The sequence below is a fragment of the Hylobates moloch genome, unplaced genomic scaffold (genome assembly GCF_009828535.3).
Source record: "Hylobates moloch isolate HMO894 unplaced genomic scaffold, HMol_V3 SCAFFOLD_23, whole genome shotgun sequence".
In the NCBI taxonomy this organism is placed as follows: domain Eukaryota; kingdom Metazoa; phylum Chordata; class Mammalia; order Primates; family Hylobatidae; genus Hylobates; species Hylobates moloch.
Genome location: NW_026652298.1, coordinates 26,720,825 through 26,746,773, shown reverse-complemented (window position 1 = coordinate 26,746,773; position 25,949 = coordinate 26,720,825). Strand labels below are relative to the sequence as shown.

The 25,949-nt window shown below is 50.8% G+C and overlaps 1 protein-coding gene across 1 annotated transcript in view; it reads right to left on the bottom strand.

The window, feature by feature from the left end:
• The window catches only part of ABCC6 (ATP binding cassette subfamily C member 6), a 73,283-nt gene that overhangs the window by 21,490 nt on the left and 25,844 nt on the right, over positions 1-25,949 (bottom strand). Inside the window, exons 11-21 of the mRNA XM_032145195.2 lie at positions 20,274-20,366; positions 17,631-17,834; positions 16,308-16,451; positions 14,615-14,702; positions 12,453-12,528; positions 10,278-10,404; positions 9,886-10,062; positions 6,315-6,482; positions 4,986-5,160; positions 3,440-3,515; positions 738-858 (exon numbers count right to left, since the gene is read on the bottom strand). Coding sequence (XP_032001086.1) covers positions 738-858; positions 3,440-3,515; positions 4,986-5,160; positions 6,315-6,482; positions 9,886-10,062; positions 10,278-10,404; positions 12,453-12,528; positions 14,615-14,702; positions 16,308-16,451; positions 17,631-17,834; positions 20,274-20,366 — 1,449 coding nt within the window. The remainder of the gene's footprint in view (positions 1-737; positions 859-3,439; positions 3,516-4,985; positions 5,161-6,314; positions 6,483-9,885; positions 10,063-10,277; positions 10,405-12,452; positions 12,529-14,614; positions 14,703-16,307; positions 16,452-17,630; positions 17,835-20,273; positions 20,367-25,949) is intronic.

Here is a 25,949-nt window from a genome sequence, read left to right as displayed (position 1 = left end):
GTGGGTGGGATGGATAGGTGGGTGGGTGGATGAGCATCTAGGTGGATGATGGAATGGGTAAGTAGGTGGGTGGAGATACATAGCAGTATAGAAGAGGAGAAACAGTGTAAGCTTCAGACTCAGACTGGCCTAGATTTGAGTCCCAGGTTGTGTCCCAGGCTAGTTATGAAAACGCAGACAAGTCTCTTAACTCTTTTAAGACTTCAGTTTCTTGGCTGGTCACAGTGGCCCACACCTGTAATCCCAGAACTTTGGGAAGCAGAGGCCAGAGGATCACTTGAGCCCAGGAGTTCGAGACCAACCTGGGCAACATAGCAAAACCCCATCTCTACTAAAAATACAAACATTAGCTGGGCATGGTGGCATACGCCTGTAGTCCCAGCTACTTGAGGGACTGAGGTAGGAGGATTGCTTGAGCCCAGGAGGTCGAGGCTGCAGTGAGCTATGATTATATCACTGCAGTTCAGCCTGGGTGAGTGAGCGAGCCACTATCTCAAAAGCAAAATAAAATAAATTTTAAAAGACTTCAGTTTCTTTATGTCTGAAATAGAGCTATCATATCTATTTTTTAGGGTGGTTGTGGGGATTAAGAAAATGAAGGTCTAGAATGCTACTGGCACATAGTAAGTACTCAAGAAAGGTGAGTATCACCGCCAAGTGCTACATTTGGTGGGAGGGCTTGGGCCCCTGGAGGCGGCAGCAGTGGGTGGGGAGGGGTGGGTGAAGCTGGTGGTTACCCTGCCGTATTGCATACTGTCCTTTCCTGTTGGCCATCCTGCCCTGTCAGGGTCATCTAGAGGAACCTCTGACTGAGCTTCTGAAGTGGTACGGTCCTTCTCAGGGACTGACTTGATGGACCTGCCATTTAGAGGAAATGAAGACAAAGTCAGAGTCTCTCCCAACGGTGGGGTGTATGTGCCCAACTCTCAGGCCCACTGACAGCCACTGAGCTCTGGGTACACTCTGTACTCATTCATTCATTCATTCATTCATCTAACAGAATACTGAGCAGATATCACACTTGCCTTCTTGCTGTGTGGTACCCAGCTAAATGCCATCTATTACCCCAGGGTCAAGCAAGCCCATTCTTCTGATGCCATTTCACAGGATGAACTTAACTTGCCCACCATTGGAACTCTGTTCTCAGAATTTTTTTTTTTTTTTTTTTTGAGACAGGGTCTTGCTGCATTACCCAGGTTGGTCTCAAACTCCTGAGCTCAAGCAATCCGCCTGCCTCAGCCTCCCAAAGTGCTGGGATTACAGGCATGAGCTGCCACGCCCAGCCTGTTCTCAGAATTTTTATTTTGGCTTAAGCTTTGGTGCAATTGTTTTGCTCCTACTGTTTACCATCAGATTTGTCAGTCCAACTGGCAGAATATAAATTATGCACAATTCAGATGCTAAAGACTTTTTGAATGTTTTATCTGTGGATGAGTGGGCTGACTTAACCTTTGTGCCTCAGTGTCCTCAGCTGTAAAAATAGGAATATTATCTATCTATCCATCCATCCATTTATCCATTCATCTACATACCTGTATATCTACATATATATGTCTACCTACCTTCTATTAAATTAAGGTTAGCCCAAAGCTGCCTCCTTACATATTTTAAGTTTGGCCTAAAGCTTTTCCCGTACATAGCGAACTGTAACCTAATTGGACTCAAACAGACTGCAACCTACTCCTGTGTCAATCACTGAGTTTCAGCCAATCAAAGGCAGCCAACTGTTCAAACCATGTTCAAATAAAGCAAACGCTGAGCTGTAACCAATCCAGCTATTTCTGTACCTCACTTCTGTTTTCTGTCCTTCACCTTCCTTTTTCTGTCTATTAATCTTTGACCTCGTGGCTGTACCAGAGCCTCTCTGGATGTATTCTGGTTCAGGGACTACCCGATGTGCGGATCATTCTTTGCTTAGTTAAGCTCTGTTAGTCAGGTGCAGTGGCTCATGCCTGTAATCCCAGCACTTTGGGAGGCTGAGGCAGGTGGAACACCTGAGGTCAGAAGTTTGAGACCATCCTGGACAACATGGCAAAACCCTGTCTCTACTAAAAACACAAAAATTAGCCGGGCCTGGTCGCATGTGCCTGTAGTCCCAACTACTCAAGAGACTGAGGCATGAGAATCGCTTGAACCTGGGAGATGGGGATTGCAGTGAGCCGAGATTGTGCCATTGCACTCCAGCCTGGGTGACACAGCAAGATTCTGTCTCAACCCCCGCCCCCCCAAAAAAACAAAAAACCTCAGACACATTAAATTTGCTAGAGGTTAATTTGGCACAATCTCGGCTCACTGCAATCTCCTCCTCCGAGGTTCAAGCGATTCTCGTGCCTCAGCCTCCTGAGTAGCTGGGACTACAGGCACACGCCACCACGCTAGCTTTTTTAAAAAAAATGTATTTATTTTTTGTTTTTTATTTTATTTATTTATTTATTTAATTAATTAATTTATTTATTTATTTTATTTTTAGTAGAGACGGGTTCACCATGTTGGCCAGGCTGGTCTTGAACTCCTGACCTCAAGTGATCCACTCACTTCAGCTTCCCAAAGTGCTGGGATTACAGGTGTGAGCCACCGTGCCCAGCCTTAATGTGTCTACTGGTTTTCTTTTAGCATGACTACCTATCCATCTGATCTTACTTCAGATTCTTGTGCACTGTGAAGGTAGTGGGGTTTCTCAGTGTGTGTGTGATTGAGAAGTGCCCTTAGGGTGGCAAGCTGGGATGGGGATCAGCCCCAGTGGCCCCCGGGGACTGAGGCCCCTCAAGATTGCTGTCGCCCCCCCACCCTTGTATAGCAGGCACTTAAGCTCAGGCCACAGGTACCAGTGGCCTGTTGTTCTGCTTCCCAAGACCCCTCTCATTAAGGGGGAGAGTATCAGGCAAGCAGGTCCTTCTGCTGCAGACAGCCCCACAGTGAGCCCAGCTGTGTCCCAGTTGGAGGGAACTGAGAGAAAGGGGGACCGGAGGCCTCCTCCTGCTCCCTTGCCCACGTGTTCTGGCCAGCATCAAGTGAAGCTGTGCATACAGACTGAAGCCCTGTGCACACAGACCGAAGCCCTGTGCACAGCCAGCCTGTCAAAACATAAGTGGCCGGGCCTGGCATGGTGGTTTACAACTATAGGGAGGAACCAGTCCTGCCCTGTTGCAGCATTGGGACAACTCTAGCAAGCTGGCCTCGGCCCACTTGAAGACATCCATCACATTGGAAGGCATATTGTTCATTCCATGAACTGGCCCTATGGGGACCTCATCATCTTGGGCAACTGGACCAATTTTGGTAAATTATCCCTCAGCAGGGCACCAGGGGGGGACTTCAGCAGGTTCTCTATCCATAATGGTTTTGGCTGCCCCCCTAACTGCCCGAGATGCGGGTGGTCCCTTCAGCTACTTCAGCTTCAGCCTGTGCCCTTCTGAGTGTGGCACCATGGTGGACTCACCTCTCAGGTCTAAGCTCGGGCCTCCTGCCTGCAGAGGAGCCTCTGGAGTCCTTGGTGCTGGTCCCAGGTTCTGTTTCTGCAAGGTCAAGAGAGTCCTGTCACACAACACGGCCCAGATACCCACTTTGACACCCACTGACTATGTGGCCTTAACCGCTCTGACCATCCATTTCCCCTGATCTGGCTCCTGCCACCTCTTCAGCAACCTCTCTCAACACCCCACTCTGAGTTCTTCCAGGAACATCCTTCAGGCATTCACTCACTCATTCATTTCTTCAATCAGGGAATGTAACTGAGCACCTGCTATGAACTTGAGGTTGGAAAAACAGCATTTAACACTGTACAAAGTGAAGGTATCTCTCTTTCCCCCAACAGCCTTGCTCAAGCAGTTCCTTGTGTCTGGAATGCTCTTTTCTGGCTAACTCTCACCTACCCTCAGGTACCATCTCCCCTAGGAAGGACACCTCCCCACCACTATCCCCCACGTGTGGCCAGTCACTGATAGCAGATCTGTAGTAGTTTAACCACAGACCTGTAAGCAAGAAATAACTGCTACTGTAAGCTGCTGAGGTTTGGGGGGCTATTTGTTACACAGCATCGTCACAGCAAAAGCTGACCAATACAAACAGGCAAGTTCTCTCTTCAAGCTTCAGGACTGTGACACTGTGAATCAACACTTAAGGTTTTTACCAGGGTGGGCCAGTGCTAAGCAGATGTTCTCAGAAGAAGCAAAGCCTGAGATTGAGGGAGACCTGGATGTGAATCCTTGCTTTGTCATGAAGGGATAGTATAGAGTGTAGCGATTACAAAACACATTCTCTGGAATCAAGTTGCTTGGGTTCAAATCCCAGTGCTGCCACTTATAAGCCGTGTAACCTGGGACTAGTTCCTTAACTTCTGGGCCTCAGTTTCCTCATCTGTGAAATGGAAATGATTCTAGTACCAGCCTCACAGGGGCATTACGTTGATTAAATGAGTTAACGTATGTGATGTGCTGTTAGTTGCTGCTTGTCAGTCATTGTGGGTGAGCTTGGCTTGGCAACATTACTTCCAGAACCTTGTCATGTATCCAACACACTCTGCGTTCTTTGGATTATTAGAAACCCTAGCTAGCATGGTGTAGCTTTCTAGGCATCAAAGTCCTTCTTGGGCTGTCTCTAAAGCAACTGCAAGCATAGACTCTAGAGCTGGACACACTCAAGTTCTAATCTTGTGACCTTGGGCAAGTGATTTAACTCTCTTTGCCTCAGTTTGCTCATCTGTAAAATGACAGCAATAACTTCACATGCCTCTGGGGGTACTGTGAGAATCAAATGAAATAGTATATTTTTTACAGAAGCACTTAGCACAGCCCCTGGCTCATAGATGGTGTTACTGGCTCTTCTTGGAGAGAGGTGACCTATTGGGAGAGCTGTCTACTTCCAGGCCTAGGCTGCAGGGAGGGTGTGACCAGAACACTCCATTCATGCCAGTAGGACCCTTTGAGCCTTTTCCCCCAAGGATGGCAGGAGCCAGGCATGGAGAATCAGCAAAGCCCACCTAGTACCTCCTTCTCCTGTATCTCCTGGCTGTCGGGCTTGATCCAGAAGACCCATGAGGGCCCCCTTCCTCTGTAGAAGCTCCTGGTAGGAGCCCATCTCTGCGATGGCCCCATTTGCCAGCACTATGATCCAATCAGCCTGGGGCAGGATGTGGAGTGCATGGGTCACAAGAATCCGTGTCTGGGCAGGGAAGGGGTAGAAGTTACACACATGTGGCCGGGTACAGTGGCTCATGCTTGTAATCCCAACACTTTGGGAAGCCAAAGCATGTGGATCACTTGAGGCCAGGAGTTCGAGACAGCCTGGCTGACATGACTAAGCCCTGTCTCTACTAAAATGACAAAAATTAGCTAGGTAAGGTGGTGCACACCTGTAGTCTCAGCTACTTTGGAGGCTAAGGCAAGAGAATCACTTGAACCTGAGAGGCGGAGCTTGCAGTAAGGTGAGATTGGACCACTGCACTCCATCCTGGGTGACAGAGCAAGCCTCTGTCAAGAAAGGAAAGAAAGAAAGAAAAGAAAGAAGAAAAGGAAGGAAGGAAGGAAGGAGAGAGAGAGAAAGAAAAAGAAAGAAAACAGTTAAGGCTGGGCACGGTGGCTCACACCTGTAATCCCAGCACTTTGGGAGTCTGAGGCGGGTGGATCACGAGGTCAGGAGATTGAGACCATCCTAGCTAATGCGGTGAAACCCCATCTCTACCAAAAATACAAAAAATGAGCCGGGCATGGTGGTGGGCGCCTGTAGTCCCAGCTACTCGGGAGGCTGAGGCAGGAGAATGGCGTGAACCCGGGAGGCAGAGCTTGCAGTGAGCGGAGATCGCGCCACTGCACTCCAGACTGGGAGACAGAGCAAGATTCCATCTCAAAAAAAAAGAAAAAGAAAAAAGTTACACACATGTGCTTGGCCAGCCTCCTGAGCTGGGGGTTGGGGTGGGGGTATTGTCCCTGGACTCAGAGTGGGGACGGCTCCCCTTCTTGTGCTCCTGCCACCTTTCTTGTAAACAGCATGTCCAAGTAGAGAAACAGAGGGGACTCCTTTAGCCTGTGTCTCAAAACAAGAAGACAGGGAGTCCATCTGACCCTGGCCAGTCATTCAAGGCAAAGCTGTAGTAATTAAATCACAGATCCACAAGCAAGAAACACCTGCTATTGTAAGCGGCTGGGATCTGGGGGTTGTTTGTTGCATAGCATTGTCACAGCAAAAGCTGACCAATACAAAGAGGAAGACTGGACTCCAGTGGAAGGGGGAGGTGAGATAAACTTGGGTTAGGACTGGATGCTAAGGGCTTCCTCTGCCTTTGCCCTGTACCCTCTGACACATGTTCCCAAACTTACTGTTCCCTGGAGTAGCCCACCAGGCCCAATGACCTGGTTGAAGACATGCTGGCCGACATGGGCATCCAGGGCCGCCAGGGGGTCATCCAGCAGGTACACAGCTGCCTTTCTGTATACAGCCCGGGCCAGGCTCAGCCGCTGCTTCTGGCCTCCGGAGAGATTCATGCCCTGTGGCCACAAAAGGAACAGTGGCCTGAGTCAGCATCTGTAGGGTGAAATTGGGGTGCCCAGGCTGGGGCAGGTCAGGGCACACCTGCCCATCAGGGTGAGGTACAGCTCAACATGCCTATTCCCTGGGGACAGGCCCAGCTTCAAAGGCACTTGCTCTTAAGACAACAATGCCTCCATCCTTACCCGACCTCACTTCTCCCCTCCCCAGGCATGCTTCCTGGAGGAGTTACCTACACTTCCCAATCCACTCTGTCTCCTCCTGCTCACTCTCTGTATCCCTTTGAGTCCAAATTCTGTTTCCCTTTCTCCACTGAGACCACCATCCATTTCCCTATTCCCTCATCCAGTGGTAGCTTTGCAGTCCTACTTTTTTATTTTAAATTTTAATTGTTTTATTTTAGTTTTTATTGATATGTAATAGTTGTAACTATTTGCGGGGCACAAGTGGTATTTTGACACCTGTAGGGCAGTGGTCCCCAGCCTTTTTGGCACCAGGGACCGGTTTTGTAGAAGACAATTTTTCCATGGACCTGGGGGCAGGGGGATGGTCTGGGGGATGGTTTCAGGACGATTCAAGCACATTACGTTTGTTGTGCACTTTACTTCTATTATTATTATTATTGTTATTATTGAGATGGAGTTTTGCTCTTGTCACCCAGGCTGGAGTGCAATGGCATGACCTTGACTCACTGCAACCTCTGCCTCCTGGGTTCAAGCAATTCTCCTGCCTCAGCCTCCTAAGTAGCTGGAATTACAGGCGCCCACTACCAAGCCTGGCTAGTTTCTGTATTTTTAGTAGAGACGGGGTTTCACCATGTTGGCCAGGCTGGTCTCAAACTCCTGACCTCAGGTGATCCACCCGTCTTGGCCTCCCAAAGTCCTGGGATTACAGGCGTGAGCCACTGCGCCCAGCCTACTTGTATTATTATTACATTGTAATATATAATGACTCACCATCAAGCAGTATCAGTGGGAGCCCTAAGCTTGTTTTCCTGAAACTAGATAGTCCCTTCTGGGGGTGATGGGAGGCAGTGACAGATCATCAGGCATTAGATTCTCATAAGAAGCTCGCAGTCTAGATCCCTCACATATGCAGTTTACAGTAGGGTTTGTGCTCCTGTGAGAATCTATGCTGCCACTGATCTGACAGGAGGCAGAGCTTAGACAGTGATGTGAACAATAAGGAGTGGCTGTAAATACAGATGAAACCTCACTCGCCTGCCCTCTGCCCACCTCCTGCTGTGCTGCCTGCCCAGTTCCTAACAGGCCATAGACTGATGCTGATCCATGGCCAGGGGGGTTGGGGACCCCTGCTGTTGACAATATGTAATGATCAAATCAGGGTAACTGAAATAGTCATCACCTCAAATATTTATCTTTTATATTGGGAACACAACAATCCTTCTCTTATAGCTATCTTGAAATATACAGACAAATGATCATTAACTATAATTTCCCTTGTGTACTATTGATTACTATAACTTATTCCTTCTATCTAGGCCTTCTTGTCTTTCATTCATCCTTTTTTAAATTATTTTTATTTGTTTTTGAGATGGAGTTCCACTCTGTCACCCAGGCTGGAGTGCAATGGCTTGATCTTGGCTCACTGCAACCTCTGCCTACTGGGTTCAAGCGATTCTCCTGCCTCAGCCTCCCAAGTAGCTGGGATTATAGGTGCGCCACCATGCCTGGCTAATTTTTGTATTTTTAGTAGAGATAGGGTTTCACCATGTTGGCCAGGCTGGTCTCAAATTCTTGGCCTGAAGCAATCCTCCCGCCTTGGCTTCCCGAAGTGCTGGGATTACAGGCATGAGCCACCGTACCCAGCCATTCATTCATTCTTACATTCAGTCATTCCACTAATAACGACTGCCTCGTTATCATAAACCAGGCATGGTTCCAGGCTCTGGGGAAACAGCAATGAGCAAAACAAAGTTGCTGCTCTCTTAATGGATCCATTATTCTAATGAAGGGGACAGAGACAGGCAATCCGTAAACAAGTAACACAGACAGCACATCAGGTGGAAAGTGCTATGAAGAATAAATACTAAAGCAGGGGGAGCCAGGTGCGGTGGCTCACACCTGTAATCCCAGCACTTTGGGAGGCCGAGGTGGGTGGATCACTTGAGGTTAGCAGTTCCAGACCAGCCTGGCCAACATGGTGAAACCCCATCTGTACTAAAAGTACAAAAAAAATTAGCCAGGTGTGGTGGCACATGCCTGTAATCCTAGACTCATGAGGCTGAGGTGGGAGGATTGCTTGAACTCAGGAGGTGGAGATTGCAGTGAGCTGAGATTGTGCCACTGCACTCCAGTCTGGGCAACAGAGCGAGACTCCATCTCAGAAAAAAAAAAAAGGGAAAAAGCAGGTGCAGGTGTAGGATGCACTAACATTAGCAGGGTGGCTGTGGTGGTAGATAAGGTGGTCAGGAAACGCCTCTCTGTGAAGGTGATAGAAGTGAGGGATGAGCCCTGGGGACTCCTGGGGAGAGCTTTCCTGCAGACCGAACAGCAGGTGCAAAGGCCCTGGGGTCAGAGTGCACTGTGGCGGATCAGGGAATATCACAGAGACTCAGGTGGCTGGAGTAAAGCTGGGAGATGATGATGGGAGATGGGGCTAATGGATACCAGAGCCAGGTCACAGGGACCTTGCCAGGGATTGTCACGACTTGGGCTTTGACTCTGAGGTAAATGGGGAGATCACCTGAGGTCCAGAGTTTGAGACCAGCCTGGTCAACATGGTGAAACCCTGTCTGTACTAAAAATGGAAAACTTAGCCGGGTGTGGCGGCATGCGCCTGTAATCCCAGCTACTCAAGAGGCTGAGGTGTGAGAATTGCTTGAACGTGGGAGGCGGAGGTTGCAGTGAGCCGAGACTGCAGCACTGCACTCCAGCCTGTGCAACAGAGCAAGACTCTGTCTCCAAAACAAAACAAAACACACAACCACAAGTGGCGGGCTGGATTTGGCTTGGGGTCACAGTTTGCCAACCCCTGCCCAATCCATAGCTCCAGATGCAGATATCCTGTTTCCTGGACATCTCTGTCCAGACCCTTTGGTGAGGCCCAGAGAGGGGAAGCAATTAGACCAACATTACCCAGCAAGGCAGGGCAGAGTAAGACAGGAGTCTAGGTCTTCTACTGTCAGTTGTCAGAGAGCTCCTCGCTGCCAATCCCTGCCACAACTCCCTGCCTCTCTCTTTCTGTCTATTTCTATTTATCAATTAATGAGTATGTATTGAGCACCTAGCATGTGCTTGACGCTGAGCTGAGCCCTTTTTCGCCCCTACTTCCCTGACCATTCCTCCCATTTCTCCATCATACTGCCCATGATGAGTCAGGGACCCAAATGACCCCCAACTGCAATGTCTCCCTGTCCCAAAAAGACCCCAAAACTCTCACCTGCTCCCCAATGGAAGTGTGGACTCCTTCAGGGAAGCTGTCCACATCTGGCTGCAGGGCACAGGCCTCTAGGACTCTCTCCAGCCAGGGTGGGTCCAGCTCCTGCCCGAAGCACACATTCTCCACCACAGAGGTGTTCTGCACCCAGGCCTCCTGGGGCATGTAGGCCACAGCACCCTAAAACACAACTTACTTTGGTCACAGGAGGATGATGGGGACAGAGGTGGGATAGATTTTGAGGAGCAGTGGGAGCTGGGCTCTCAGTGGTGGGTGGGAGGTGGAGAGAATGAGTGAAAGTGAGCTTGGCTGGGATGGGGAGGGTGGGAAGGCAGCGAGGAAGGGGGACCTTCAGGATGAGGACATCCTAGCAGACAGGCTGGGGGTGGCCTCACCTTGATGCTCACGAACCCTTCCACCTTTGACAGCTCCCCAAGGAGGGCGGACAGCAGGGAGGACTTCCCTGCCCCCACTGGACCGACAACAGCCAGCAGACAGCCCTGGGGCACGGTGAGGTTTATTCTGGACATGCAAGAGGGGAGACATGACCTTGGTTAGGGTTCAGCCCGCCTCTGTGAGGAAGGACGAGCCGCAGACGGAGCTGGGCTTTTCTGCTCTGGGAGTCTCCAAGAGGACCTGTGGGGCCGTTCTTTTTCCCAGCCCTTGTCTAGCCATTTGAGCAACCATCCTGTGCACATCTGTGCGCGTGCACACGCACACAAAGCGTGCACACATGCATGCACATTTGCACACTCATACAAGCATGCTAGCGTGCACAGCAACCCAATGTGGGCACACATCCACACACACACGTGTGTGCACATACCCAATCAATCCATGCTCACACACATACATGTGTGCACACATGCACACCATGCACACACATGGCTGCATGTCAACCCACATGCGCAGACACACACACACAGAGTTGACTATAGCCTGAGGGTTTCACCAGCCTGGCCTCCTGCCTTGGCTCTTGCGATAAATAGGCTCTTTCCTCCCTCCCTCCCCCTGCTCTTGGTCCCGCCCCACTCCTGTCTGTGTCCCGCAGCCCATCCTCCACCCAGTGACCAGAGGGATCTGTTAAAACCCAAGTCAGATCATGACGCTTCCCAGCTAAACCCGCCAGCTCTCCCATTTCACTCAGGGTCAAAGCTAAAGTCCTGACGATCAGGAATGACGTCTCCTGCCTCCTTCCGCTCTGTGCCTCAGCTGCTCGGCCCTGGCCATGCCGACCTCCTTGCTGTTTCTTGAACACAGTAGGTCAGTGGTTCTCACCTGGGGGTGACTGCATCCCCCAGGAGTCATTTGGCAAGATCTAGAGATATTTTTGGATGTCATAACCGGTAGGTGGTGCTGCTGGCATCTAGTGGGTAGAGACTGGGGGTCTGCTAAACATCCCACAATGTACACGCCAGCCCCCAACAAAGAAGTTTCAGCCCAAAATATCAACCGTGCTGAAGTTGAGAAACCCAGGTCCAGGCACTCTCCTGCCCCAGGACCTTTGCTGATGCCATTCCCACCGCCCAGAAGGTTCTTCTCCCAGGCCGGGTATGGTGGCTCATGCCTGTAATCCTAGTCCTTTGGGAACTGAGGCAGGTGGATCACTTGAGGTCAGGAGTTGGAGACCAGCCTGACCAACATGCTAAAACCCATCTCTACTAAAAATACAAAAATTAGCTGGGTGTGGTAGCATGTGCCTGTAATCCCAGCTACTCGGGAGGCTGAGGCAGGAGAATTGCTTGAACCTGGAAGGCGGAGGTTGCAGTGAGCCGAGATCATGCCATCGCACTCCAGCCTGTGAGACAAAGCAAGACTCCGTTTCAAAAAAAAAAAAAAAAGACAGCTCTTCTCCCAGACACTCCTTCCTTATGATCTCAGCTTGAATGCCAAGCCTTCCCTCGCTAGACATGCCATCGTACTCTGTCCCCTTGCTCTGGCTTTCCGTTTGGGCCTCACCTCTATCAGCATGTCACCCCAAGAGAGCAGGACCCTTGTCTGTTTCCTTCACCCTATCCCCAATACCTAGAACAGGGCGTGGCCCGTATCTAGTGCTCTATCGATGATATGAGTGAATGACAACCAATACAAATACTACCCAGGGCATACTCCTTCCCTTCTTAGGGAGTTTCAGGGCTGGCTGAGATTTTTGGACACAAAGACCAAGCGATAGAGTTGGGGGCTAAAAGTGATCATGACCTTGGACTGATACAGGAGGCACAGAAGTGAGCACAGCTGATAGGGCTGAACCTTGGGGCTCCTCTCGGCCAGCCCTCCCTTGGCATCGTCTTGGCCAGCCTGGGAGCACAGGGGTGTCTCCCCCGATGGGGGAGGCTCAGATGCCCTGGTCCCCATCTGCAGGAGATACTGGTCTATGCTGTGCAGGTCCCCACCTTCAAGAGGTATAGATGCATCCTGGGAACCTCCCCAGCAGAGCCCCAGCCCAGCCTAACCCACCCTCCAGTCCCAGGCTAGAAACCTACACCACCTCTCAGGTGGGAGGTGGCAGGAGCCCCACGCATCTTCTCCCTAAAAACATGAGGCTGGTTACCACGGGTGTCGTTCTGTACCTGTGGAGGCAGGGAGGGCTTTCCTGGGACCAGGCGAAGGTGGCACTGTGTATGGTGATGCAATCCTTCCCAGCAGCTGCAGGGCACAAGAGACCATTTACAGGAGACCCCTGACCTGGCCAGCCTCTGCATCTGAGAGGCCCCCAGGCACCATCCCCCGCCCCTCCAGGGGCAGAGGCTGCAGGAAGAAATCTCTCCCACTGAACAAATTGCCCTGCTACTCACTGGCTTGTGTGTGACCCTGCAGGGTTCTTGTTCTGTCCGTGTCCCATGGCTATATAATCCAGGGGGAGGCAAACTGTGGCCCAGAGACCAAATCCTGCCTACTGCCTATTCTTATAAATAAAGTTTTATTGGAACACAGCCACAACCATTCATTTCTATATTTCATGCTTTGAGCAGTTGTGACAGAGACTGTGTGGCCCACAAAACTAACATATGCACAATCTGGTCATTTATGGAAAAAGTTAGTGAATTTCTGATATAAATTATCATCAAATCCCAGCCTTCCCAGAGTGAAGGGGGTGTTATTAATTTCCCTGTGGCCGGCACAGTGTCTTATGCCTGTAATCCCAGCACTTTGGGAAGCAGAGGTGGTAGGATCACTCCAGGTCAGGAGTTTGAGAACAGCCTGGCCAACACGGCAAAACCCTGTCTCTACCTAAAAATACAAAAATTAGCCAGGTGTGGTGGTGGGTGCCTGTAATCACAGCTACTAGAGAGGCTAAGGCAGGAGAATTGCTTGAACCCGGGAGGTGGAGGTTGCAGTGAGGAGAGATCGCGCCACTGCACTCCAGCCTGGGTGAAAGAGTGAGACTCTGTCTCAAAAAAAAAAAAAAAATAATAATTATTATTATTATCATTATTTCACTATGATAACAAATGTAATTAGATTAGTGGTTCTTGATCCTTAACACACAGAATCTCCTGAAAGATTTTCTAAGAATCAAAGCTTTCATGGCTTAGCCCAGATCAATTAAATCCATCCTCACAATTAGCTGCTATGACGATTGACAGGCCCATTTTGGAGATGGGAACACGGAGGCTCACAGAGATTATCTACTTGTTAGGATCACCCAGCTAGTCAGTGCTGGGGCTGGGATTTGGACCTGGGCAGTTCAATGCCACAGGCTAGGCTTCTTACCACTATGTGGGTGTTTTCCAGGTACACAGTTTGCCCAGGTTCTTCAGTGCAACAAGGGGGAGGGTGTCTTGGCCCGTGGCCTGACAGAAGGATGGGGTGGAGGGGGAAGCCCAGGTAACTTGAGCTTGGTAAGTCTCATCGTGCAATAGTGCTTGAAATGTTGCTGTTTTCTAGCTTGATCAAAATGCTGCCATGCTTATTACCTTGGACTTTCTGCATGAGGACAAGGACCTGGTCTGTTAGGGCAGGAGCCCTCAACCCCCAGGCCACAGACTGGTACCAGTCTGCAGCCTCTCAGGAACTGGGCCATACAGCAGGAGGTGAGTGCAGGGCAGGTAAGCAGAGTGTCGTCTGTGTTTACAGCCACTCCCCATCACTCCCATCACCGCCTGAGCTCCGCCTCCTGCCAAATCAGCAGCAGCAACAGATTCTCATAGGAGCACGAACACTTGTGAACTGCGCACGTGAGGAATCTGGGTTGCGTGTTCCTTGTGAGAATCTAATGCCTGATGATCTCTGTCTGCCATCACCCCCGTTGGGGTCATCTAGTTGCAGGAAAACAAGCTCAGGGCTCCCACTGATTCTACATTATGGTGAGTTGTGTAATTATTTCATTACATAGTACAATGTAATAATAATAAAGGGCACAATAAATGGAATGTGTTTGAATCATCCCAAAACCACGCACCTCACCCCGGTCCATGGGAAAACTGTCTTCCACAAAACCAGTCCCTGGTGCCAAAAAGCTTGGGGACCACTATGTTAGCGTGTTCCCTGTTGTACACCCAGGATGGTAGAAAGTGGGCGCTCAGTGAGTGGTCACTGAACGGCTAGCAGAAAGAACAGCAGCACGGTGCCAGTTTCCAAGTGACAGGCAGATGGCGTGATCTGCACATGCCATCCATTGCCCGCAGCCCCCATCTCCCCCCAGTGCTGATGCCGGCTTGCCATTATGGGCTGGGGCGGCCCCCACATCCCCCATCCCTCCCACACCCCTCCTGCCAGACTCAGCACTCACAGCTTCCAGAGGAACTTGAGTCTATGGCACCGGGGTCAACTTCTTCCAGGCAGAGGAAGGCGACCAGACGGTCAAAGGACACCCGGGCCTAGGAAAACCAAAGCCGCAGGTCATCCAGCAAGAAGAGCAAAGAACTCGGGTTTTGGGTGTCGGTGTCACAAGATGTGTGGCAACAGCTTCCTGTCTACCAAGCTCTGTGCATAGGAGGCGTGAGGACAAAGCTTTCTAGTTCATGGGAAACGATGCAACCCGAGTGGTGACCTTGATGATGGTGATCTCCCACCTCTGCGCTCCTACAAATCAGTGACACCTGAACAAGCCAGCTGCCATTCTGCAGACAAGATCTGGGAAGAGGATGGTGGCTTTTCCAACAAGGTTATCAAGCCATTATGTGGAACAATTTCAAATGTTGTCCACCTGGGGGCGCTCTCTCCCAGTCACAAACCCATTTTTGGGGAAGAAAGAGACCAGTTGTTAAAATCGAGATTAGGCCACGTGCAGCGGCTCATGCCGGTAATCCCAGCACTCTGGGAAGCCGAGTGCAGGAGGATCACTTGAGGCCAGGAGTTGGAGACCTGGGGAACATAGCAAGACTCTTTGTTTCTACAAAAAAGTAAAAAATTAGCCAGATGTGGTGGCCCATGCCTGTAGTCCCAGCTACTCAGGAGGCTGGGAGGTAGAAGCATCACTTGAGTCCAGGAGTTTGAGAATGCAGTGAGCTGAGATCGTGCCACTGTACTCCAGACTGGGTGACAGAATGAGACCTTGTCTCAACAAATAAACAAATAAATAAATAAACAAACAAGGCGGCCGGGCATGGTGGCTCATGCCTGTAATCCTAGCACTTTGGGAGGCCGAGGCGGGCGTATTACATGAGGCTGGGAGTTCAAGACCAGCCTGGCCAACATGGTGAAACCCTGTCTCTACTAAAAACACAATCAATCAATCAATCAGTCAGTCAATAAGACTGGGTGCAGTGGCTCATGTCTATAATCCCAGCACTTTGGGAAGCCAAGGTGGGCAGATCACCTGAGGTCAGCAGTTCAAGACCAGCCTGGCCAACATGGTGAAATCTCATCTCTACTAAAAATACAAAAAAATAAATTAGCTGGGCATGGTTGTGCGTGCCTGTGGTCCCAGCTACTTGGCAGGCTGAGGCAGGAGAATCACTTGAATCTGGGAGGCAGATCTTGCAGTGAGCTGAGATTCCACTACTGCACTCCTGCCTGGGTGACAGAGTGAGACTCCATCTCTAATAAATAAATAAATAAAAATAAAAAATAAGAAACATAGAGATGGCTCAGGTATGCTGCCGTTTCTTGTTTTCATCATGCTGAAAGGACTAGAGATAGCAAAGGAAGAGAAACAAAATTGCTTTGTATAAAAAAGGGAACTGACATGATTGCTCGTATGTGGAATTGCTGGGCAGATGGATAAGTATGCATGTTCTGAGGGTGTTTGTGGAGAGGTCTGCACATTGCCCTCCAAAGGCTGACCCCTTCCAGATGTATTTGCTGTACTCTCTGCCCACCTCTGTTCTTGCCCCTGCTCGCCTCTTTTCCAGCTCCACACCATCCGTCTCCCTCCCACTCTGTCTTCCCTCTCCTCTGCAAATGGCAGGCGTAGGGAAGCTGGAGCCAGGTGTAGCCCATGCACTCTCCCAGGATGGCTCCAGCCCTTGCACCCACCTCACCTGGACGAGGGAGTGGATGGAGAAGGGCAGGAAAGCCTGGGCCTTGTTGAGGATGTTGAGAACCGTGAGAGTCACAAAGGCTTTCTCTGCATCCATAGCATTCTTGGCCACCAGAGTGTGGACAGCAAACACCACCAGTGCGACCTGGGGGATGGGGTGGGGGGGACACATGGGGCAACAGTGAGACACACAAGCATAGATAGGGTAGCCCGGGCAAGCTGTGGTGCCTGCACAGTGCATGTGGCCCACCCGCCATGTCCACATGTGCTTCCCTCCATAGATCCCACTTCCAGTCCTGCTAACACACGTCCTCTCCTCAGTCATAAGCTATGCAAGGCTCTCTCTAAACACACAGCGCATTGCTAAAGGCAATGAATGTGCAGCCCCACGAGCCTGGGGAGAACCTAATGCCTCTAGGTTCCAGGCACTGGGGGACGGCAGAGTTTTTGATCTTGGTAGCATTGTTGTTGTTCTAGACATGGTGGAACTTGTGATTCTAGAGTCCCTTGGAAGATGACTCTAAAGTTGCAGGCAGGAGCAGCACTTGAGGGCTCTGGGTGTTGGTGTCATCTGTGGTCCTTTTTTTTTTCTTTGTTGAGATGAAGTCTTGCTCTGTCGCCCAGGCTGGAGTGCAGTGGCATGATCTTGGCTCACTGCAACCTCTGTCTCCTGGGTACAAGTGATTCTCCTGCCTCAGCCTCCCAAGTAGCTGGGATTACAGGCGCCCGCCACCGCAACTGGCTAATTTTTGTATTTTTAGTAGAGGCAGGTTTCGCCATGTTGGCCAGGCTGGTCTCGAACTCCTGACCTCGGGTGAGCCACCCACCTCGGCCTCCCAAAGTATTGGGACGACAGGCCTGAGCCACCACGCCCAGCCTATGTATCAAAGGTTTTAAAGTTGTGGTTTAGGAAGGTTGTTCTGACAGCAGAGTATGAAATAAATTACAGAATGGCAGGACAAGGATGATGTCCAGTGACAGGGTGGCTATGGACATCTGCTGGCCAGCATCAGGGAAGTCACTCTGACCCAGGATTCTACCTCTGCCGCCCCCCTGCATCTGTACCCTCCTGCCCACATCGGTAGAAGCCTGGAACTCTCTCTGAGAGTACAGCAGACTTTATCGGCCACTGCCACCTTTGCTAGAATAATATGCTTAATTAGTTCTTGTAGAAGACAGCAGAGACCCAGAAAGAAAAGGATCCAGAATGAGTGGGTTTTGATGGACACGGTGGTAGGATCTGGGGGGCTCCACCTACCTCACCCTGCCCCCACCCCCGCACTCCTTCCCCAGTGCTGCCCAGCATAGAGACGAGTGACGTCACCAGAAATGTAGACACTTGGAAGGACACCAGCGACACAGAGAAGAGGAGGCCGGAGGTCTGCAAGGCGCCCAGCTCCTGGCCTCGGATGCCCAGGACCCTGTCCAGAAAGGCTCCCTCCCAGCCATGGAACTTGATGGTCTTCGAGTTCCTGAGGATAGAGCTGGTGAGCCGTGCCCGTGAGTCCTTCTGCCTCATTTGCTCTTCCTGGGATCGGAGGGAAAAAGAGAGATGAAGACAGTTGAGAATTCTTCCCTGCACCCCGACAGCCACCCTTCAGCAAATCCCATTCATCTCGCCAAGCTGCGTCCCAAACCTGTCTGCCTCTCAGCATCTCTGACCCTCAGTCCTGGTCCTCCAGTCCCAGGTTGGAAACCTACACCACTTCTCAGGTGGGAGGAGGGCTGACCCTGGGACAATGTGCCCCATGGAGGAAGCCTCTGATGCCCGGAGAACAGAGGCAGCCTGAGCCCACCTGGGTATGGCACCGTCAGGAAGGCTACCTGGAGGTGGTTGATGCCCGAGCTACGTCTTTTTTTTTTTTTTTTAACTTTTACATTTTTTTGTGGAGGTGGGGTCTCGCTATGTTGCCCAGGTTGGCCTCGAGCTCCTGGGCTCAAGTGATCCTCTGCCCTCAGCCTCCTAAAATGCCGGGATTACAGCCTGAGCTACATCTTAAATGACCAGGAAGTGGGTGCTGAGCAGGCAGAGGATGGAGCTGGAGAAGAGGGAGAGGAGGGGCTTGAGACGGGGGTGGGGGTGGGGGCTGGGGGTGCGGGGGTTGGGGGAGGCAGCTAAAACCCAGGCACAGGGAATGGCATGACTCAGAGGACACTCCGTGTGGCCAGAGGAGCGCGTCGGCAGGGTCACTTGGCACTTTACGGTCAGGCAGAGGAATTCAGGGTCTCCTGTGCTTCACCATGGGGTGGGGGGGGCATCATCAGAGGGGCAGCTGCCTGGAGAAGTTTTTCTTTTTGAGACGGAGTCTTGCTCTGTCGCCCAGGCTGGAGTGCAGCGGTGCGATCTCGGCTCACTGTAACCTCCGCCTCCTGGGTTCAAGGGATTCTCCTGCCTCAGCCTCCTGAGTAGCTGGGACTATAGGCACCCGCCACCACGCCTGGCTAATTTTTGTATTTCTTTAGTGGAGACAGGGTTATGCCATGTTGGCCAGGCTGGTTTTGAAATCCTGACCTCAGGTGATCTGCCCGCCTCGGCCTTCCAAAGTGCTGGGATTACAGGCGTGAGCCACTGTGCCCAGCCTACAGTGTTTTAGAGGAGGCCATGCAGGAGGCTGGAGAAACAGCACAGGTGACAGGCGGACACTGGGACAGCTGGGCCAAGAGACGAAATAAGTTCCTTCCATCCATCCCCCATCCCTCCCTCTCTCTTTCCCGCCTTTCCTTCCTTCCCTATGTCCTTTCTTCCTCTCTCCTTCCCTTTCTTCCTTCCCACTTTCCTTTTCTTTCCTTCCCTCCCTTCCCCCTTTCTTCCTTCTCTCCCTCATTCCTTCTCTTCCTCCCTCAATTCTTTCCTTCCCTCCCTCCCTCCATCCTTCCTCCCCTTTCCTGTCTTTCCTTCCCTCCCTCCTTTTCTCTCCTTCCCCTCCCTCCTTCCTCTCTCCTTCCCTTCTTCCCTGCCACCTTTCTTCCGTAGTTCACAAACACTTACTGAGAACCTTCTGCCTGCCAAGCACTAACTAGATGCCGAGTCTGCCACAGTGAGTGGGCTGTGCTGTTGCAAAGCTTCTGGTTAAGGTGAACAAGGCAATCAACCCCTGCCGGGTGCTTCCCGCAGGGCCCTGTAGGATGTGGGAAGTGCTCTCGGGGGGAAAAAGCAAAAACAAACCCAGGGCAGGCAAAGGAGAGGCTGCTGCTGGGAGGAGAGGGATGGATGTGCGGTTTCCTTGCTGGAGGGTGGTGAGGGAAGCTGCTCTGACTGCAGGGAGGTGACAGAGGGTCTTTGGGAGTGAGGGTGATCCAGGCGGAGGGAACAGCTAAAGGGAAGCCCTGGAGGGATGTGTGAAATCGGGCAGGTTTGAGGATGGGGGATGTGGGGGCGGGAAGGCAGGGAAGGAGGGGAGACGGGTAGAAGGTGAGGTTGGAAGCAATGAGGCCAGCTCAGGGCAGGCCTGGTGGGCCACTGTGGGGTCTTTGGCTCAGTCTGAGGAAAATGGGGCCGCTGTGGGTCTGAGTAGAGGAGGGGTGCAACATATTCGGTTTGCATAGGTCTCCTCTGGCTGGGAGTGGAGAGAGGCTGAGGGCAGAAGCGGGGAGTGAGCCAGGGGGCTTGCTGCTGTGACCTGGGTTAGAGACCATGGGGTTTGGAGAGCATGTGCTGGGAAGGGTGACATTCTGGATGCATTTTGAAGGTGACGCCAAGCAAATCTGCTGACAGATGGGATGTGAGAGAAAAAGGCATTGAACTGACCCAGGGCCTGTGGCCTGAACACTGGAGGGACAGAGCCACTGTCCATTGAGATGGTGGGGGGAGGGGGTACAGGTCTGCATGATGGGCAGCTCACAGACGACAAGAACAAAGCGAGACCCGTGGGCTTGCACTCAACTCTCCCCTCCCCATCTCCCACCCCAGGACCTGTTGCTTCCTCCCTACTTCCTGCCTGGTCCGTCCCTTTCCCAAAAGCCGAACCTGATGGTGGTTCCTCTTCTTGGTGATGAAGAAATTCAGAGGGAGGAGGCTCAGGAAGACAGCGATGGCAGTGAGGGCAGAGGGGCCCAGGAGCTGGGGACAGAAGGGGCAGGATGTCAGGAGATCCCGAGGAGCCCAGCTCTCAGAGGCACGTGAACCAGAGCGACTCCATCTTGAATAGGGGCTGGGTAAAATGAGGCGGAGACCTACTGGGCTGCATTCCCAGATGGTTAAGGTATTGTAAGTCACAGGATGAGACAGGAGGTCAGCACAAGATACAGGTCACAAAGACCTTCCTGATAAAACAGGTTGCAGTAAAGAAGGCGGCCAAATCCCACCAAAACCAAGATGGCTACGAGAGTGACCTCTGGGCATACTCACTGCTGCACTCCCACCAGCACCGTGACAGTTTACAAATGCCATGGCAACATCAGGAAGTTACCCTATATGGTCTAAAAAGGAAAGGCATGAATAATCCACCCCTTGTTTATCATATCATCAAGAAATAACCATAAAAATGGGCAACCAGCAGCCCTCTGGGCTGCTCTGTCTATGGAGTAGCCATTCTTTTATATCTTTACTTTCCTAAAAAACTTGCTTTTGGTCGGGCACGGTGGATCATGCCTGTAATCCCAGCACTTTAGGAGGCTGAGGTGGGCGCATCACCTGAGGTCAGGAGTTCGAGACCAGCCTGGCCAACATAGTGAAACACAGTCTTTACTGAAAATATAAAAACTAGCCAGGCGTGGTGGTGGGCACCTGTGATCCCAGCTACTCGAGAGGCTGAGGCAGGTGAATAGCTTGAACCCGGCAGGCAGAGCTTGCAGTGAGCCAGGATCACACTACTGTACTCCAGCCTGGGCCCCAGAGTGAGACTCCATCTCAAAAAACAAACAAACAAACAAACAAACAAACACTTGCTTTCACTTTATGGACTCCCCCTGAATTCTTTCTTGCAGGAGATCCAAGAACCATCTCTTGGGCTCTGGATCAGGACCCCTTTCCTCTAACACAGCTGCAGATCCCGAAGGTGCTCAGACTTGGGTCCTAAGATGGGAATGTCAGGGAATCTGATAAGGGCAGCCACCAGGTCCCAGGGATCTGTGTTCATGGGGGTCTGCTGTGTCAGGAGATGCCTGCTGAAGGTGGGGTCCTTCAATGTCAGGGAGGGGAACGGCCCTCTTACACGATGGGGAGAGAGTTTCAAGACAGATCGTGCACACACACAAGTGGGAATGGGGGGTGTTCCCGGCCACAACGGTAAAGTTGAGACCTGTGGAATCAGGACCTGGTTCAAATCCTGACCCCGACACTTTTGAGTGTGGCCTTGGGGCAAGTCACCTCCCTAAGGTGCATTCCCTTGTCTGCAAAATGGGAATAGAGTTGTTCTCATTTGGCATTTTCTCTTATTGTGCTTATTTTCCTAATCTTCATTTCATCCCTCACGAAGGTTGTCAGATTTGGTAAATCATCATACAGGATGCCCAATTACATTTGAAGATAAAGAACGAGTAAGGTTTTAGTCTAAGTCTCATGCAATATTTGGGACACACACTGAGAAATTCTTCCGTTTGTCTGAAACTCACACTTCACTGGATGTCCTGTGTTTTCTCTGACAACCCTGCTCCCCCACCAACGTGGTGATTTTGGGATAGTTACCTTCCCCCTCTCAGTTTTGGTTTCTATATCTGGAAAATGTGGAAGTAGGGGGTAGAATAAATGATTTTTAAGTTGTTGTGACTTTGAGATTTCTTCATGGGTTATTTGGACCCATTCTCTTGACAAGCCCCACCCCAACTCCAGTCTGTATGCCTCAGTTTCCCCTCTCAGTCCTTAGGAACACTACGTTTATTTATTTATTTATTTATTTTGAGATGGATTCTTGCTCTGTGACCCAGGCTGGAGTGCAGTGTTGCGATCTTAGCTCACTGCAACCTCCGCTTCCCAAGCGATTCTCCTGTCTCAGCCTCCTGAGTAGCTGGGATTACAGGCGTGTGTCACTCTGCCTGGCTAATTTTTCTATTTTTAGTAAAGATGGGGTTTCGCCATGTTGCCCAGGCTGGTCTTAAACTCCTGGCCTCAAGTGATTCACCCACCTCAGCCTCCCAAAGTGCTGATACTACAGGTTTGAGCCACCCCACCTGGCCTGGGAACAGTATTTTCTAACCTTGGGCCAGTTTGTTTCATTTATGCGGCAATGGCGCCACCTAGTGGCTCAATGGAGAAGTGCCCAGAGGGTAAACACCAGCCCACAGCAGGGCTTGGAAAAACACTCAAAGGAATGTGAGCAGAAGATGAACATCTCTGTCTGGGGGAAAAATGGTATCATTAAACCGTAGCAACCTCAATGTCCACTCCTCCTTCACCAAGATCTCACGGTGATGTTAGGAACTGTCTACCAAGAGGCAGGAAAAGTACACAAGCAAAGTAACATGGTGCATTATCTGTGGATATCTTGTTGGTCTCATTTTTTTTTTTTTTTTTGGAAGGAGTCTCGCTCTGTCACCCAGGCTGTAGTGCAGTGGTGTGAGCTTGGCTCACTGCAACCTCTGCCTCCCCGGTTCAAGCGATTCTCCTGCCTCAGCCTCCCTAATAGCTGGGATTACAGGCACATGCTACCATGCCTGGCTAATTTTTATATTTTCAGTAGAGACCGGGTTTTGCCATGTTGGCCAGGCTGGTCTTGAACTCCTGACCTCAAGTGTTCTGCCGGCCTTGACCTCCCCAAGTGCTGGGATTACAGGCGTGAGCCACCGTGCCCCGCCTGGTGTCATCTGATTTTTAGCAACGGTGGGGTCAACCTGATCAATTGCCCTGAATTTTCCCGTGTTCTTCCTCTCTCTTTCTCTTTCTTCCTAATGATGACATTTATGTACTGCATATCAAGCCTTGTCTGAGTGCCTTATGTTATAATTGCTAAGCACCTACCTATTGTTTGCAAGGCCCTGGAATACAAGGTGAAGGCACAGGAAAAGGTCCTGGCCACTAGCCCTAGCAAAAGCAATCATATGCATGAGCATTCGAGTTTTTTTTTTTTTTTGAATATTCAACGATTACAATGAAAATGCCACTAACAGTTTTTACAAGGCCAGGCACAGTGGCTCATGCCTGTAATCCCAGCACTTTGGGAGGCTGAGGTGGGCAGATCACCTGAGGTCAGGAGTTCAGGACCAGCCCAACCAACATGGTGAAACCCGGTCTCTACTAAAAATACAAAAATTAGCCAGATGTCATGGTGCACGCCTGTAATCCCAGTTACTCAGGAGGCTGAGGCTGGAGAATTGCTTGAACCTGGGAGGTGGAGGTTGCAGTGAGCCAAAATTGCACCACTGCACTCAAGGCTGGGCAACAGAGTGAGACTCCGTCTCAAAAAACAAATAAACAAACAAACACTTAGCCAGGGCTCTGTAAACCGTGGCATATAGTATCTATACGGGAGACATATGGATCCTTCTACCTGTTTTCATACAGCCCATGAGCTGCACAAAAATGTTTAATATTTTTTATATTTTTAAATAGTCGAAAAAAATCAGGCCAGGCATAGTGGCTCATGCTTGTAATCCCAGCACTTTGAGAGGCCGAGGTGGGTGGATCACTTGGGGTCAGGAGTTTGAGACCAGCCTGGCCAAAATGGTGAAACCCCGTCTCCACTGAAAATACAAAAGTTAGCTGGGAGTGGTGGCATGCGCCTGTCATCCCACCTACTCGGGAGGCTGAGGCAGGAGAATTGCTGGAACCCAGGAGGCAGAGGTTGCAGTGAGCCAATATCGTGCCACTGCACTAAAGCCTGGGCAACAGAGTGAGACTCTGTCTCAAAAAAAAAAAAAAAATCAGAAGGATACTATTTCATGACGTATGAAAATGATATGCACTTCCAATGTCAGCATCCATAAATAGAATTTTATTGGAAGACTACCATGCCTGTTTGCTTAGTATGGTCTATGGCCACTTCTGCACTCCAAGGGCAGAGGTGAATATTTGCAGGGGAGATGGTATGGCTCCCAGTGTAAAAAATATCTACTGTCTTGTCCTTTAGGGGAAAGTAACTAATGATAATATTACAAATACCTACAGGGTACAGCTGTGTGTCTGGCGCCATTTTAAGTGCTTTCTACATACGGGCTCGTTTAATGCCTCAGCACCTCGGGGGCAGGGATGCTACTGTTAATTATGATCCTCACGTTGGAGACAAGAACAGGAGGCACAGAGAGAGGAGGTTCCTTGCACACGGATTCACAACTGGTAAGTGCTCAAAAGCAGGATTTGAGCCTAGGCACTTCCCGATACAGAGTCTAATTTTATTTTTATTTTTATTTATTTTTTGGAGACAGAGTCTCACACCGTCACCCAGGCTGCAGTGCAGTGGCATGATCTCGGCTCACTGCAACCTCCGCCTTCAAGGCTCAAGCGATTCTCCTGCCTCAGCCTCCGGAGTGGCTGGGATTATAGGCACCCGCCACTATGCCCAGCTAATTTTTGTATCTTTTAGTAGAGACGGGGTTTCACCATGTTGGCCAGGCTGGTCTCGAACTCCTGGCCTCAAGTGATCCACCCTCCTCGGCCCCCCAAAGTGCTGAGATTACGCTCGAGCCACCACACCCAGCCCAGAGTCTGATTTTAATTTAAAAAAAGAAAACCCTGTACCACAAAGTTAAAGGATGAAGTTGGAAAGTAAATGTTTTGTTTGTTTTGTTTGGTTGTTTCCTGATGGCTACTTTGTGTTTTTTGAACACTAAATAGCAATTTTTTTCCCCCTAAAATGTTCTCCTCTTGTGTTTTGTGGACAGTAGCTGTGGTGGTGCCCCAGGGTTACTGGTAACTTCAAAACATGGTTAACTTGCCTACTGGGTACCCTAATAGCACATGGGGAAGTGACAACGTCATCATCATCATCGTCATCATCATCATTCTACAGAGGAAACTGAGGCCCAGAGAGGGTGAGCTTCTTGCCCAAGGTCAAGTGAAGGTCATTCTTATTGAAGACTTTTCCCATTATATCAGACAATAGTAGGCAAATGGAGACAGGATTGGAGGAGGAAGAGAAGGAGGAGATGGGGGTGGAAGGTGGGGAGAAAAAGGAGGAGAGGAAGAAGAAAGGGAAGAGAAGGAGAGGCAGGAGGAGAGGGAAGAGAGGGAGGAGGGTAGAGGAGAAGAGGGGAGAAGGCAAGAAGTGGGAGGGAAGATGACACGGAGCAGAAAGGAAGAAGGTGGAGCAGGAGAGAGGAAGAGGAGGAGGAGGGGGAAGGAGGAAAAGGAAGGGGTGCAGGAAGAGGAGGGGGTGCTTGGGTAGAAGGTGGGGGGATGGAGCAGGAGGGAGGGTGCAGGGAGGGGTGCAGGAGGATGGGGGCAGGAGGAGGAAGCTGGTGCAGGGGGAGAGGGGAGGAAGCCTTATAAGCTTCTACACCTGGAATGGAATCCAGGGTGATGAAGGCAGAACGAGGGTAAAACCTTTCATGTGCCTCTCTGACACCAACCCGGTTCTCCCACAGCCTCAAACTTGCCCTAACCCTGGGGTCACAGCAGACCTCTTCCAGCCTTTTGAATACTAAGTCAGGAGGAGGAAGGGTGGGAGGGAGGAGGAGGAAGGGTGGGAGGGAGGAGGAGGAAGGGTGGGAGGGGGAGGAGGAGGAGGAAGGGTGGGAGGGGGGAGGAGGAGGGGGAGAAGGAAGGGTGGGG